This window comes from Pristiophorus japonicus, chromosome 6 (genome assembly GCF_044704955.1).
Source record: "Pristiophorus japonicus isolate sPriJap1 chromosome 6, sPriJap1.hap1, whole genome shotgun sequence".
NCBI classification, from domain to species: Eukaryota; Metazoa; Chordata; class Chondrichthyes; family Pristiophoridae; genus Pristiophorus; species Pristiophorus japonicus.
Window position 1 is genome coordinate 257,182,339 of NC_091982.1, and position 14,409 is coordinate 257,196,747.

A 14,409-nucleotide genomic window follows, 5' to 3' on the forward strand; every position below is an offset into this window, starting at 1 on the left:
TCGGGCGTGAGCAGATTGGCCGCCCGTTACACTGCCCGATTTTTCTTTCATTGAAGTGAATGCAAAGTTAATTTTGCACCCCACCAAAGTTTAATTTTACTTCCATTATCTTCAAAATTCAGAGAAGTTTGATGATTCTAGAACTTGGGGCTCTGAGTTAGTAAAAGAGGCTCGTATAGTTCGGCTCCTTTTTATTGGAGAAGAAATAAAAATAGTGAGAAGGGTCATGACTGCCTCTTTAAAATCTGGACTGCGTAGATAATGTAGATTATCTAGGATAAGATAGCTCTTCAACTCGGAATGCGAGCAGAGAATCGGAGATGAGCACAAAAGCCAACAAACTCAACATAATCCAAAGATTAGAAGAATGTCTGCACAATTAAAATGGATAGACTCTGAGAAATTACAGTTTTAAAAGATTTGTTCCTGTGGTGTGGGTGTCGCTGGCAAGGCCAGCATTTATTGCCCATCCCTAATTGCCCTCGAGAAGGTAGTGATGAGCCACCTTCTCGAATACAACTGAGTGGCTCGCTCGTCCATTTCAGAGGGCAGTTAAGTGTCAAGCACATTGCTGTGGGTCTGGAGTCACATATAGGCCAGACCGGGTTCAGACGGCAGATTTCCTTCTCTAAAGGACATTAGTGAACCAGATGGGTTTTTATGACAATCCAGTAGTTTCACGGTCACCATTACTGATACTAGTTTTATTTAAATCCAGATTTATTTAATTAATGGAATTTAAATTCCCTAGCTGCCGTGGTGGGATTAGAACTCTCGTCTCTAGATTATTTTAGTCCAGGCCTGTGGATGACTAGCCCAGTAATATACCCACGATGCTACCGTACCCCAATGTTATGTTGATGAATTGCTTTATCTTTAATGAAAACAGATGTGGATATACAGGTGGTTATGAACAGATTAAAGGTTATATAAAGAAAAGTGCAGATAGAGATGGTCAATTATGGTATGAGACACAATGGTTTCTTTTCAGGGGGGCTGTGAAAGTCTCGTGCCATGGAAAGCAAACAGATGAAAGACAACAACAAAAGTAATAAGATTGGATAAGCAGTCTTGAATTTTATTTGATTACCTTAGAAGGGAATAATCTGAAACTTTGCAGAACATTCCTTCAACAGCTCTCTGGAGTCCATGGTGTGGCGAATTACTTAATTTCTTTAACTTTACAGACAGAGGAAAATAACAGCTGTTGCTGTTATTGACAGAAATGCAGGATCTCGTCATCCTGAACCGTCACAAGGAAATTTGATTATTTGCTTTCCGACCTGAACAATGAAGCAATGTTTGTGATGCTCAGTCCTACACAATTTGCCTGAATTTCTCCCACTGACCCGTTGTAGCACAGGTTGTGAAATCTATTGCTGTTTCAAACTCCGTATGACATTGGAGTTGGTTCTAACGCTCAGCCATTGACTGTCCTAAAATTGATGTGGAGGGGGCTTGGCCAGTCAGGTGAAACAGTAAAAGGGTTTATTCTATCATATAAAGGGATGTAACTCATCTTTTGCCATTTAGATTCCATCTTGAGTTTATATCCAAATACATTTCTCTAATTTGGATCACTGCTTTTTCTTGCTCCTCCATTGCAGGCCTATCTTTCTGCCACTCTACACTGTGCTTTGAAACTGTTTCCCAAAACCACTCTGCCTACTTCTCTCACTTCCTTCAAAAGCTGCTTACAAATTAACCGCTTCTCCTGTGGTTTTGATCATTCTCCTCAGCCGCCACTAACCCTTTAATTTATTGTCACCTGCTCGCTGTCCTCACCAGTTCTTCTATGGCAGGGATGCTTTACAAACGCAGGGTAATTTATTTGAAATTAAGTTACATTAAATAAGGTCCGAGGTGACTAATCAAGTATGTGAACACAAGTTTAGGCCACAGAGAATCAAAATGACTTGTATCTGGAGCTCTGCACACTATGCTATAACATAGCTCTCTCGTTATTTGTGCTCCCTTTTTCATTTCCTGCTGTACAATGCTTCACCTGAGACATTAGGAAGTTGCCTGGAACATAGGACATCCAAGGTACTATTGAAGTAATAAAAATAGCTTTTAATTATTCTCGAACTGCTTATGAACATGAACCAATGACAAAAAGTAATTTGCAACTAGGAAATAAACAAAGGTTCATCCTAATCATCCTCAGAAGTTCCTGAGAGAAATGACACTTCAACCTGTTTAAAGGCAGTCATAGAATCATAGAATGACAGAAGGAAGCCGTTCAGCTCAACGTGTCTGTGCTGGCGCTTTGAATGAACTGTCCAATTAGTCTTATATAGAATCAGCAACGCAGTGAATGTATCCTTGATCTTTTATAAAATCTCATAGATGATAGAAATAAATTCTGCTTTCCCTCTCCCCTAGGGTCTTCCCGGAAGCCCAGGTTCTCCAGGTATTGCAGGACCGAGAGGCCTGCCAGGTTTTCCAGTAAGTAGATCAAGGTTAAGATAACATTGCATCATTATTTTATGAGCGCATCAAAAGGTTCAATAACTGGCACTGAAATAAAGGCCAGCACTGACACTTTAATCGGAGAATAGCAGCAGTTTTAAATGAGATCATGAGAGTTTCACAAAAAAGGATGGCGAACACCTGAAAATAGGTTAATTCAGGGATCATTGTGCGAGGGAATAGGTATTAGCAAAGGAAATACAGCAGAAATTGAGGTTATATAAGTTGCTGGCATACGACAACACGTGGCTGGAAATTCTTGTACAGAAATAGGTGTACAGTAAGAGGACTGCCTGAAGCTTTCATCCATGGGCTGAAGGGAGCTATCCACAGTGCTGATCCATCCCGAGGAACAACTCACAGCTCTCATCCATTGCTGGGAGAATGTACAGCACTGTCCCATCACTGGGAAATACCCACAGCACTGTCCCATCACTGGGGAATACCCACAGCACTGGTCCATCACTGGGGAATACCCACAGCACTGGTCCATCACTGGGGAATACCCACAGCACTGGTCCATCACTGGGGAATACCCACAGCACTGGTCCATCACTGGGGAATACCCACAGCACTGGTCCATCACTGGGGAATACCCACAGCACTGGTCCATCACTGGGGAATACCCACAGCACTGGTCCATCACTGGGGAATACCCACAGCACTGGTCCATCACTGGGGAATACCCACAGCACTGGTCCATCACTGGGAAATACCCACAGCACTGGTCCATCACTGGGGAATACCCACAGCACTGGTCCATCACTGGGAAATACCCACAGCACTGGTCCATCACTGGGAAATACCCACAGCACTGGTCCATCACTGGGGAATTCCCACAGCACTGGCCCATCACTGGGAAATTCCCACAGCACTGGTCCATCACTGGGAAATTCCCACAGCACTGGTCCATCACTGGGAAATACCCACAGCACTGGCCCATCACTGGGGAATACCCACAGCACTGGCCCATCACTGGGAACTATGCACAGCACTTGCCCATCACTGGGAACTATGCACAGCACTGGCCCATCACTGGGAAATACCCACAGCACTGGCCCATCACTGGGGAATACCCACAGCACTGGCCCATCACTGGGAACTATGCACAGCACTGGCCCATCACTGGGAAATACCCACAGCACTGGCCCATCACTGGGAAATACCCACAGCACTGGCCCATCACTGGGAACTATGCACAGCACTGGCCCATCACTGGGAAATACCCACAGCACTGGCCCATCACTGGGAACTATACACAGCACTGGCCCATCACTGGGAAATACCCACAGCACTGGTCCATCACTGGGAACTATGCACAGCACTGGCCCATCACTGGGAAATACCCACAGCATTGGTCCATCACTGGGAACTATGCACAGCACTGGCCCATCACTGGGAAATACCCACAGCACTGGCCCATCACTGGGAACTATGCACAGCACTGGCCCATCACTGGGAAATACCCACAGCACTGGCCCATCACTGGGAACTATACACAGCACTGGCCCATCACTGGGAAATACCCACAGCACTGGTCCATCACTGGGAACTATGCACAGCACTGGCCCATCACTGGGAAATACCCACAGCACTGGCCCATCACTGGGAACTATACACAGCACTGGCCCATCACTGGGAAATAGCCACAGCACTGGCCCATCACTGGGAACTATGCACAGCACTGGCCCATCACTGGGAAATACCCAGAGCATCAATTCATCAGGAGCAATTTGCAGCACTGACTCTAAATGCAGTAACTTTGATGAATATCTTTCAGTTCCACAGTCTATGGTGGTGGAATCAGGCAATTTCATAAAATTGTTTACTAAGACATGTCAGAATAAATACTATGTTAATTCACCAAAGTAATTGCAAAACTTAAATAAAAATGAAATTTTTAAAATCTTTTTGCAATGTGCCTAGATTTCTTATCCCAAAGGAAGAAAACTAGAATTAATATTTACAAATCATCTTTCTTACCAGGGACACCCGGGTTTACATGGGTTACCAGGTGAACAGGTAAGTTTTTTACTATCTTGCGGCCTGAAGGATAATTTATTTTACATGTTATACTGTTTTGTTCTGATGATAAAATGTGAACTAATTTCATAATGGTTACGTCTTTGTTCGGAGTTAAACTCTGAATGATGGCATTGTACGCACTCCTGTTTTGGAGTATAATTCTAAATGACAGGTGGGCATTCTTGTGAATTACTTTATATTAATGGTATCAGTCTAAATGATTGGTAATGAAGCATTTTACCCAGAAAGTGCTACCATAGAACATCACTGATGCACCCATGGCATTCTGAAAAGGAATGTTTCACTGATACACAGGGAATGGTGGACACAGTCAAACTGTCATATAGGATAGATTTAGTTACCGTACCACGCTGTTTGATAGCTTGAGTCGACTGATACTACATGATGGGATTCTGTCTCTCTCCTGAGTTGTACCTTAAAGCCAGTTGTCAGTCTCCACAGAGTAGTAACAGGACAGATTCAGAAAAAACATTACTGTTTGGAGGTCAGAGGAAATACTTCCAGCATAATAATAATGAGTAGCCAATCAGTTTTCAATTAGTCCCCAATCACTGATAATCCAACAATTTAGCCAAGAAGGAAATGGAGATCCGAGACAGACGAAAGGGCTGAAAATAAATAAATAAATCCTCAAGTATTAGTTGTAATTATCATGGGTTATTAAGAGAGACAATAGATGGGAGTTGTGAGGACTTAATCGTCATTATTAATGAGTTGATGAATGCTAAGTATATAGGAAATATAAAGAGAAAATGCTGGAAATAATCATTAGGTCACGCAGCATCTGCAGGGAGGGAAACAGAGTTAATGTTTCAGGTTTATGATCTTTTGTCAGCACTCTGTATGGGAATCAAGCTTTCCATTATATAGGAAACAAGCTAATACCTATTTTATAAGGATGACAAAATATATACATGTAACTACAGACCCATCAGTTTCTCATCAGCACTACGTAAACATAAGAACATAATAAGTACATAAGAATTAGGAACAGGAGTAGGCCATCTAGCCCCTCGAGCCTGCTCCGCCATTCAATAAGATCATGGCTGATCTGGCCATGGACTCAGCTCCACTTACCCGCCCGCTCCCCGTAACCCTTAATTCCCTTATTGGTTAAAAATCTATCTATCTGAGACTTGAATACATTCAATGAGCTAGCCTCAACTGCTTCCTTGGGCAGAGAATTCCACAGATTCACAACCCTCTGGGAGAAGAAATTCCTTCTCAGCTCGGTTTTAAATTGGCTTCCCCGTATTTTGAGGCTGTGCCCCCTAGTTCTAGTCTCCCTTACCAGTGGAAACAACCTCTCTGCCTCTATCTTGTCTATCCCTTCATTATTTTAAATACTTCTATAAGATCACCCCTCATCCTTCTGAACTCCAACGAGTAAAAACCTAGTCTACTCAATCTATCACCATAAGGTAACCCCCTCATCTCCGGAATCAGCCTAGTGAATCGTCTCTGTACCCCCTCCAAAGCCAGTATATCCTTTCTTAAGTAAGGTGACCAAAACTGTACGCAGTACTCCAGGTGCGGCCTCACCAATACCCTATACAGTTGCAGCAGGACCTCCCTGCTTTTGTACTCCATCCCTCTCGCAATGAAGGCCAACATTCCATTCGCCTTCCTGATTATCTGCTGCACCTGCAAACTAACTTTTTGGGATTCATGCACAAGGACCCCCAGGTTCCTCTGCACCGCAGCATGTTGTAATTTCTCCCCATTCAAATAATATTCCCTTTTACTGTTTTTTTTCCCCCAAGTATGTCATTAAAGATAGGAATGGATGTAGTGAAACTGTTGGGCTTAGGAAGGGAATTCCAGTATGGGGAAATATGGCTGAAGTCTCCAATTATAGATGCAAGGAAGGTAGAATCAGCAGTTGGCCAACATTTGAAGAGAAGGGGATGCAGACAGCAATGTACAGCTCAAGGAGATTGCAAAGATAGGGATGGCTACGGCCATGGAGGGATTTGAAGATAAGGATGAGGTTCCATTGTAAGAGACCTTGGGGTATTCGTACAGTCAATGCTTAAGATGCCCAATACTAAATAGCAACAGAAAAAATAGTATGCTGAACTCTAATGCCAACACAATAAAGTACAAGCTGAGGAAAGCCATGCTTAAACTATACAGTGCTCTGGTCAGACTGCACCTTGATTATATTGTCCCCAAGACATAAGAGAGACATTGGAGGTGCTCATAATACTCCTGTGAAGCGCCGTTATAGATGCTATATAAATACAAGTTGTTGTTGTTGAGATGATGCTGAGAAGAACCATGGACTGAATTGAAGTGTCAGAGAACTGATTATAAGGAATGACTGGAAAAACAGTATAATAAGAGTAAACCTACATCACTACTTCAAACTAAACCATGACAGTCGGTCAAGAGGGCAATAGGTTGAAAGTAGCGAAAGACAAATTTGGGATTGATGGCAGGAAGTTCTTCACAGGAGCTCAACCTGTAAAATGGACTCCGGGGTTTGGGTAGTTGAAGCAAAATCCTGTAATTATCTAAGGAATAGTTAGATGTTGTGATGGATCTTCCTGGATGGATGAGTTGAGATGGCTTATCTACCTTGGGTGATCTTGTGATTTGAAATTTAGTTGCCAGATTTGTATTTCAGTGCTGCTGATTTCAAACCCAGCCGAATAGGCCATATTGAGAATTTCCTTTCTGAAATACATATTTTATATTTTTTGGCAGGGCATTGTATTTCCAGGAGAAAATGGCGAGAAGGTAAGAGAATACGCGCTTCATTCTGTGGAAGTATTTTCAATACATAATGGGATAGTACTCTTAATGAAAGAAGTATTCCCCATAGATGTTTATTCCACTTTGAATCTTCTAAAGGAAGTCAGTAGTCACAGATAAGACATACAATTTAGCCATTTTAGCATATCAAAATGGCGTTATAAACTATATTGTCATTCCTAACTAATTGGATTTCTCAGCTGTTGTTCAAATTGTCTTGACCTGTTTGGGATCATGGCTCAATATTTTAATTGATCATTTATAGCTGTAACATTCAATCCTGTCCTTAGAGATATTCATCTGTCGCACTTTAGATAGATGTCTTGGCACCGCTGTACTTGCTTTATATTGGAATTAAGTTAAATAACCAATTTATACCGATATTATCCATTCACTTTTGTGACCTGGGAATGCTGAGGACAGCAATTTTCCCCCTTTATTTTATTTCGTATTGCAGCTAGTTACAGTGCTGATAGCTGTATATGGGTGGGGCTGCTGAACTTGCTAAAGTCACTGTTCACAACAGGGCTTCCCGCCAGGCTCATGGCAACCCTGGGTTCAGACGGACAGTTTTGTGCTCTTTGTCCGGTGGTGCTGTTTCAGTGAGAAAAAAATCTTGGGGATTAGAAATGTTATTTATTATTTAAGCTGAAAGGAGATAGCAAAAAGTTATATTTTTGAACGCGAAGGTTTTGCGACAAGGTCACTGTTTTAATGAGTTTGTACTTCTTTCCAGAGTAGACAAAACCGTTGTACAGAGGACGATAAGTGCTTGTCTGTTTAGTGCTGGCAGCCTAGGCTCAAGGATGACACAGGCTGACAGAGAATCCCAAGCAGGAATCCTGCGTGATGCTTCTCTTGCTAGCACCTGGAAAACGACAGGCCAGGGCCCGTGAAGAATGGCCGCTGATTTTTTTCTGGAATGGCCGGTGGTTCACGCAATTACCCTCAAGTGTTTTTCTGGCGGTGACCATATCCGCTCTGATCCCCCCACTTGATCCCCACTGCTGCTGATGCCTCCTAAGTGCGACATCAGAGCATGCATCGCCGATGTCCCGCCCCAGAAGCGAAATTCAGTTGAAAAAGTCTTCCGGCCAACGGCCGGTGCCCCCTGACAGCTTTTTTTGTCAGTGCACGGTGTTTGACTGGTGGTGCGGTGGCCATTAAAGGGGAGGGCACACTGCCGCGGCCACCATCATATTTGTTTGTGTCGGCCGAGCCCAGCTGAAACCCTCCCTGGTGGTCCGATGGACCTAACTAAAATATTCGCAGAGTTCGCTGCAGCTCTCCCCTTTAGCTGACGGGGAGAGACATAGTGACACGTGATGTCACCAGCCTGGCACTGATGACTGACAGCGACGGACCACTTCTCCACCACTCACGACCGACTTCTCCGTTCCACCCCCACTTCCGCCTCCATTATGACCGACTTCCGCCCCACTCGAGAAAAAACGACAAAGAGCTGAATTTCGCAAGATAGGCCGCCGGAACAGATCAAAAATGGCAGGTGTGCCCCGTTTCCGGCGGAAGTGAATTTCGGCCCCTAAATTTTTAAAATTGATACTTTTTGAATGAGGCGGAACTATAGCAGCTTCTTCTATCCCCTCTATGAACACAGAGGTCTGGACCATGCAGCAGCGACTCCTATGGAACTGATTCAGTCATGACCTTGTTGAGGACTATCAGTGTACAGATCTCCCTTTCTCGTTTCCTCCCCACTTCATCCGCAGACCACTGAACATATTTCATTTTAGTCTAAGCAATTTTTGTTTTGAAACAATAATGTCCTTCAAAGATAAACTAAGAACTTGTGTTGATTTCAGTATCCATCCTTGTGCTTTTTTTTCTTGCTGTGCTATTTGTGAACTCTGTATTATTACCATTGTCACCTTATTTCATTGTGTGAGCATTGGATGTCAGCCTGCATGTCTGTTATGCTCACTATTTTTACTCCTGCTTATTCCCTCCTTCTCGTCAGGGTGAACAAGGTGACCCAGGCCATGTTGAACTAATCCAGCTTCCTGAAGAAATTATCTTTAAAGGAGATCAGGTATAGAAACATAGAAACATAGAAACATAGAAAATAGGTGCAGGAGTAGGCCATTCGGCCCTTCTAGCCTGCACCGCCATTCAATGAGTTCATGGCTGAACATGCAACTTCAGTACCCCATTCCTGCTTTCTCACCATACCCCTTGATTCCCCTAGTAATAAGGACTTCATCTAACTCCTTTTTGAATATATTTAGTGAATTGGCCTCAACAACTTTTTGTGGTAGAGAATTCCACAGGTTCACCACTCTCTGGGTGAAGAAATTCCTCCTCATCTCGGTCCTAAATGGCTTCCCCCTTATCCTTAGACTGTGTCCCCTGGTTCTGGACTTCCCCAACATTGGGAACATTCTTCCTGCATCTAACCTGTCTAACCCCGTCAGAATTTTAAACGTTTCTATGAGGTCCCCTCTCATTCTTCTGAACTCCAGTGAATACAAGCCCAGTTGATCCAGTCTTTCTTGATAGGTCAGTCCCGCCATCCCGGGAATCAGTCTGGTGAACCTTCGCTGCACTCCCTCAATAGCAAGAATGTCCTTCCTCAGGTTAGGAGACCAAAACTGTACACAATACTCCAGGTGTGGCCTCACCAATGCCCTGTACAATTGTAGCAACACCAAACAACAAACAGGCAAACACATCACATCACGCTGTGATGACACAGTGGTCCACAGTTATCTCAAAGGCCCATGAGCATGTTTGTTTGGCTCTTATCACCAGTCGATTTTAGCTGTAAGGTCCATTCACACAAGTGCCACCATTTTAAGAATGTAGGCACCTTTTCCTCAATATAAAATGTCACAAATAATCTGTCAAAAATTCAAACAGCATATTGCTTACCATATAACATTTGAATTATGTCTTTGCTGTAGTAAAATCTATAAGGATTGTGCTTTCTCACTAAGTTTGTGAAAGGAAAGAAAGAATATAGCACCAGTCATAACCTCAGGACATCCCAAAGCTTTACAGCCAATGAAGTATTTTTGAAGTGCTAGAATAGTAGCACAATGTTATAATGTAGGGGATCGCGGCAGCCAACTTGTCAGCAGCAAGCTCCCACAAACAACAATGAGACAATGACCAGATAATCTGTTTCAGTGATGTTGGTTGAGGGTCAAACTTTGGCCAGGACATCAGGGAGTACTCTCCTCTTCTTTGAAATAGTGCCATGGGATCGTTTACGTTTACCTCGGTTTAATGTCCCATCCAGAAGACGGCACCTCTGACAGTGTAGCACTCCCTTAGCACTGCACTGGAGTGTCAGCTAGATTTTGTGCTCAAGTTTCTGGAGTGGGACTTGAACCCACAACCTTCTGACTCAGAGGCGAGAGTGCTCTGATTGAGCCACGGTTGACACTTTTCATTGCCCTCTGAATGAAGCTTCTTTGCTGTGGCATTACATGATGCAGACAGTATCACTGAAACTTTTCGTACACTTCAGCCTAGGTGGCAGTGAATGCTTGTGTTGCCTTTACAGAGGGAAGAGGGGAGGGTTGCTGAAATTTAACTCAAAGTGGGACTCAATAACGGTCTGTCCACACCATCAACTAGGCCCTTTACTTGTATTCAGTTCTACTCCTTTTTATGTACAAGGTAGGCAATTACCCATCGGAGGAAAAGTAGCTTAATTGACTCGTCTACCTTGATACCCACTCTGACCTGGCACAGTTTTGTTATCTAGAATGAATGGATTACCCAAATGAATAGGACTGCCTGTTGGATAAAGACGCTACCTGTCATCATTGTTGGGGCTTGCTGTAGTGGAACAGTAAGCCATTCTGGTGCCTGGACACTATGGGGGCCGAAATTGGTGGCCTTACCGCCGGCTGATGCCGAGTTTTTTCGCTGCTCTCCCATCGGTGACAGATTCCTCCAGGTCTGCCGCCGGCAGGAGGGAAGGACCACTGGGAGCAGCCCGCTGACGGCCGCCTGCGCGCGAGTCGTGTAAGTGTCCTCCCGCCCGCCAAGCTGGCAGATTCCTCTGGGCACGAGTCGGCAGCAGCAGGGGGAAGGACCGCTGCGTGAAGGCAGGTCTAACCCCGACGGTAAGTAGGAAGACCTGCAAAAAAAATGGTTCTTGACATTCTTTAAATTTTTTTTCCAGTGATTTATCTGTATGGGGGTCCCCCGAAGGTGTTCCAATGCTGTTTATTTTGTGAAGTTTTTTATTTTTAAGTCTTCCCCCCCCCCCCCCCCCCTCCGTGGGCCCGACTCAATCCTCGGTGGGATTTTGGCGAGGATCGTATTTGCCGCTGAGATTGGGAGCTCTTGCCGGCTGCCGCCCAGATTGATGGCATAAGTCGTTATTCTGCCGCCGGGCGGTACTGCCATCTCTTTTAGAGGAATCTTCCTGGCAAAGTACCGCCCGGTCTCTCGCCGGCCCTCGGGCGGTCCTTTGGGCAGCACTTGGGCGGGTCTTGGCTTTGACCAAGTTCGGGTCCATATGTATCAACAACATTAAATGATTCAATGTAAATAATCCTTTTGAATAGATATAATACAAATATATTTCTATATCTTTATCCTGCACAATTCATAGATAAATCTTTGTCAATTATATTAATGCATAAAATAATTTTTGCACTGAAAGAAAATTACTCAAGCCGTACTTTGCGCGACTTTTTTGCTGCATTGAATATTGAATCACTGAATAAATCAAAAAACGTTTTCTTTCAGGGTGAGAAAGGCCTGAGAGGGCCCACTGGGCCTATTGGATTTCCTGGACCATCAGTGAGTACAAAGCATTTGTTGTTGCTGGGTCATAATTCCAGAGTTTCCTGCCTCCCATTGTTGTCATCACAAGGAATGCAGTGGTTCAAGGAAAAGGGCCATTCTTACCTTCTCAGGGTAAGGGGGGATGGGCAATAATGCAGCCTTGCCAGCATCGCACACATCCTCAGAACAAATGTTAAAAAGATAAACTCATTACATGATAAAGCATCCTTCCAAAGAAAGAGTACAGATATGTAAAAAAAAACATGAGGAATGAGAAAAGAACACTATTCCCATTTATTCACCTTCAACTTTTAATTTAGGCAATCATTTCAGTGTGTAGTACGTAATGTGAATCTATGAAAGGTTGTTTTTAATATAAAGTTAATTTACACTTCCTAATCAATTTACTTGTATTGTAAATTCAGTTAAATAATTTCAACCCAAGTGAAATTCAATTTACTTTTTCTCTTTATTCACATCTAGGATCTCCCTCGCTATCCTGGCGAAAAGGGTGAAAAGGGTATCATTGGTTTCCCTGGGGATCGGGTAAGCAACAATACTGATGTGTGGTCTCTATACTAATGCCTCCGTCACATTACAGAACCTCTTCCAGTAGAAAATGTGTTGCAATATGTTCGGGCTGGTGGTGTGCAAAATCACCCAAATTACATTGCAAGGTGATTCTACAGTGAATGCATGTGTTTTATTAAAAAGTCACAAATCATGACTATCATTTCAGGCCATGTAAAGAAACTGTCCAAACAGGCCAGATAAGTACATGGAACGTAGGAACAGCAGTAGGCCATTCAGCCCATCGAGCCTGTCCCGCCATTCAATTACATCAAGGCTGATCTGTATCTTAACTCCATCTACCCGCCTTGGTTCCGTAACCTTCAATACTCTTGCCTAACAAAAATCTCTCAATCTCAGTTTTGAAATTTTAAATTGACTTAGTCTCAACAGCTTTTTGTGGGAGAGTTCCCGATTCCCCTTACCTTTTGTGCGAGGAAGTCTTTCTTGACCACCCTTAAATGGCTCAGCTCTAATTTTATGGTTATGCTCCTTGTTCTGGACTCTCCCACCAGAGGAAATAGTTTATCTCTATCATAGAATCATAGAATCATAGAATGGTTACAGCACGGAAAAAGGCCGTTCAGCCCATCAAGCCTGTGCCAATCTACACTATCAACTTTTTTGATCATTTAACCACCTCAATTAGATCACCCCTATACTCAAGGGAATAGAAGCCTAATCAATGCAACCTGTCCTCATAATTTAACCCTTTTAGACCCGGCATTATTCTGGTTAATCTGCGTGCATCCCCTCCAAGGCCAATACTCCCTCCATGACTTTATGTAGGTGACACTCAAAAGGCCAGGAATCATGGGTTCTTAATGGTTATGAGCCTGCAGTATTAAGTTGCCAATAATGTGGCATTAAATTGGCAATCTGCTAATCTTGTTTTTATGAGAAGTGAAAGTTCCACACTGGTATAGAGGAGTTTGTCTTCAGATGTTGGGATTAAGGCAATTTTGGGGGAATCGAGAAAGCGTTACACTGCATCCAACCTGAGCTCTGACTAACCCGAAAATGTTTGGTGTTCAGCATTGATCTCACTCAGCTTCAACATTGCCACCAAAAATTGAAAATATTTTAAATTCATAAAATAGACTGGTATTTATCCTCTGTGCTAATGGTGATCTATTTCTTTTCAAGGGTGATCCTGGAAAGGAAGGCTTCACAGGTGTTCCAGGGAGAAAGGTTTAAAATAAATATATTTTCTATCGTTTTCATGTATATTTGATTTGTGATGAAAAGTTGCCTGAAACCAGTGAAAATATGTTGGTGTTTTGAGATATAAAAACAGATTTCTCCAAAATGTTTCTGAGGTGAAATTTAGACAGCCTTATTTGCGAACTTACTTTGATGCTCATTTTTGATGCAAGTATGGACAGAATTACAAACATTATTGCTTGAAGAATTTTAGCCAATCTAACCATTAATAATTCATCCTATTCATTTTAGGGACAACGTGGACCCATTGGTAGACCTGGACCAGATGGATATCCAGGGCGAGAGGTACTTTGTCCAATAACCCAGTCTTCACTATGATTAACAAATGCTTACCGTATCAAAGCAGCTAATTAAAATTAATTAATCAACTGATTTTACATCCCAACCCTGCCTGAACAATTTGTTCATCTTTGTTCTATAAATGATATATATATATATTTCCCTAATGTGCTATATTGGAATCAGGAAACAAATATCCATCAATTGTTTAATCAATGATTACAGCAGCCTATAGTCTTATTTCATAGAAACATAGAAACATAGAAAATAGGTGCAGGAGTAGGCCATTCGGCCCTT

General features: G+C 43.0%; 1 protein-coding gene across 1 annotated transcript in view; it reads left to right on the top strand.

The window, feature by feature from the left end:
• The window catches only part of LOC139266304 (collagen alpha-4(IV) chain-like), a 367,140-nt gene that overhangs the window by 262,174 nt on the left and 90,557 nt on the right, over positions 1-14,409 (top strand). The window contains exons 11-18 of the mRNA XM_070884125.1: positions 2,386-2,448; positions 4,459-4,494; positions 7,228-7,260; positions 9,254-9,325; positions 12,001-12,054; positions 12,523-12,585; positions 13,756-13,800; positions 14,065-14,118. Coding sequence (XP_070740226.1) covers positions 2,386-2,448; positions 4,459-4,494; positions 7,228-7,260; positions 9,254-9,325; positions 12,001-12,054; positions 12,523-12,585; positions 13,756-13,800; positions 14,065-14,118 — 420 coding nt within the window. The remainder of the gene's footprint in view (positions 1-2,385; positions 2,449-4,458; positions 4,495-7,227; positions 7,261-9,253; positions 9,326-12,000; positions 12,055-12,522; positions 12,586-13,755; positions 13,801-14,064; positions 14,119-14,409) is intronic.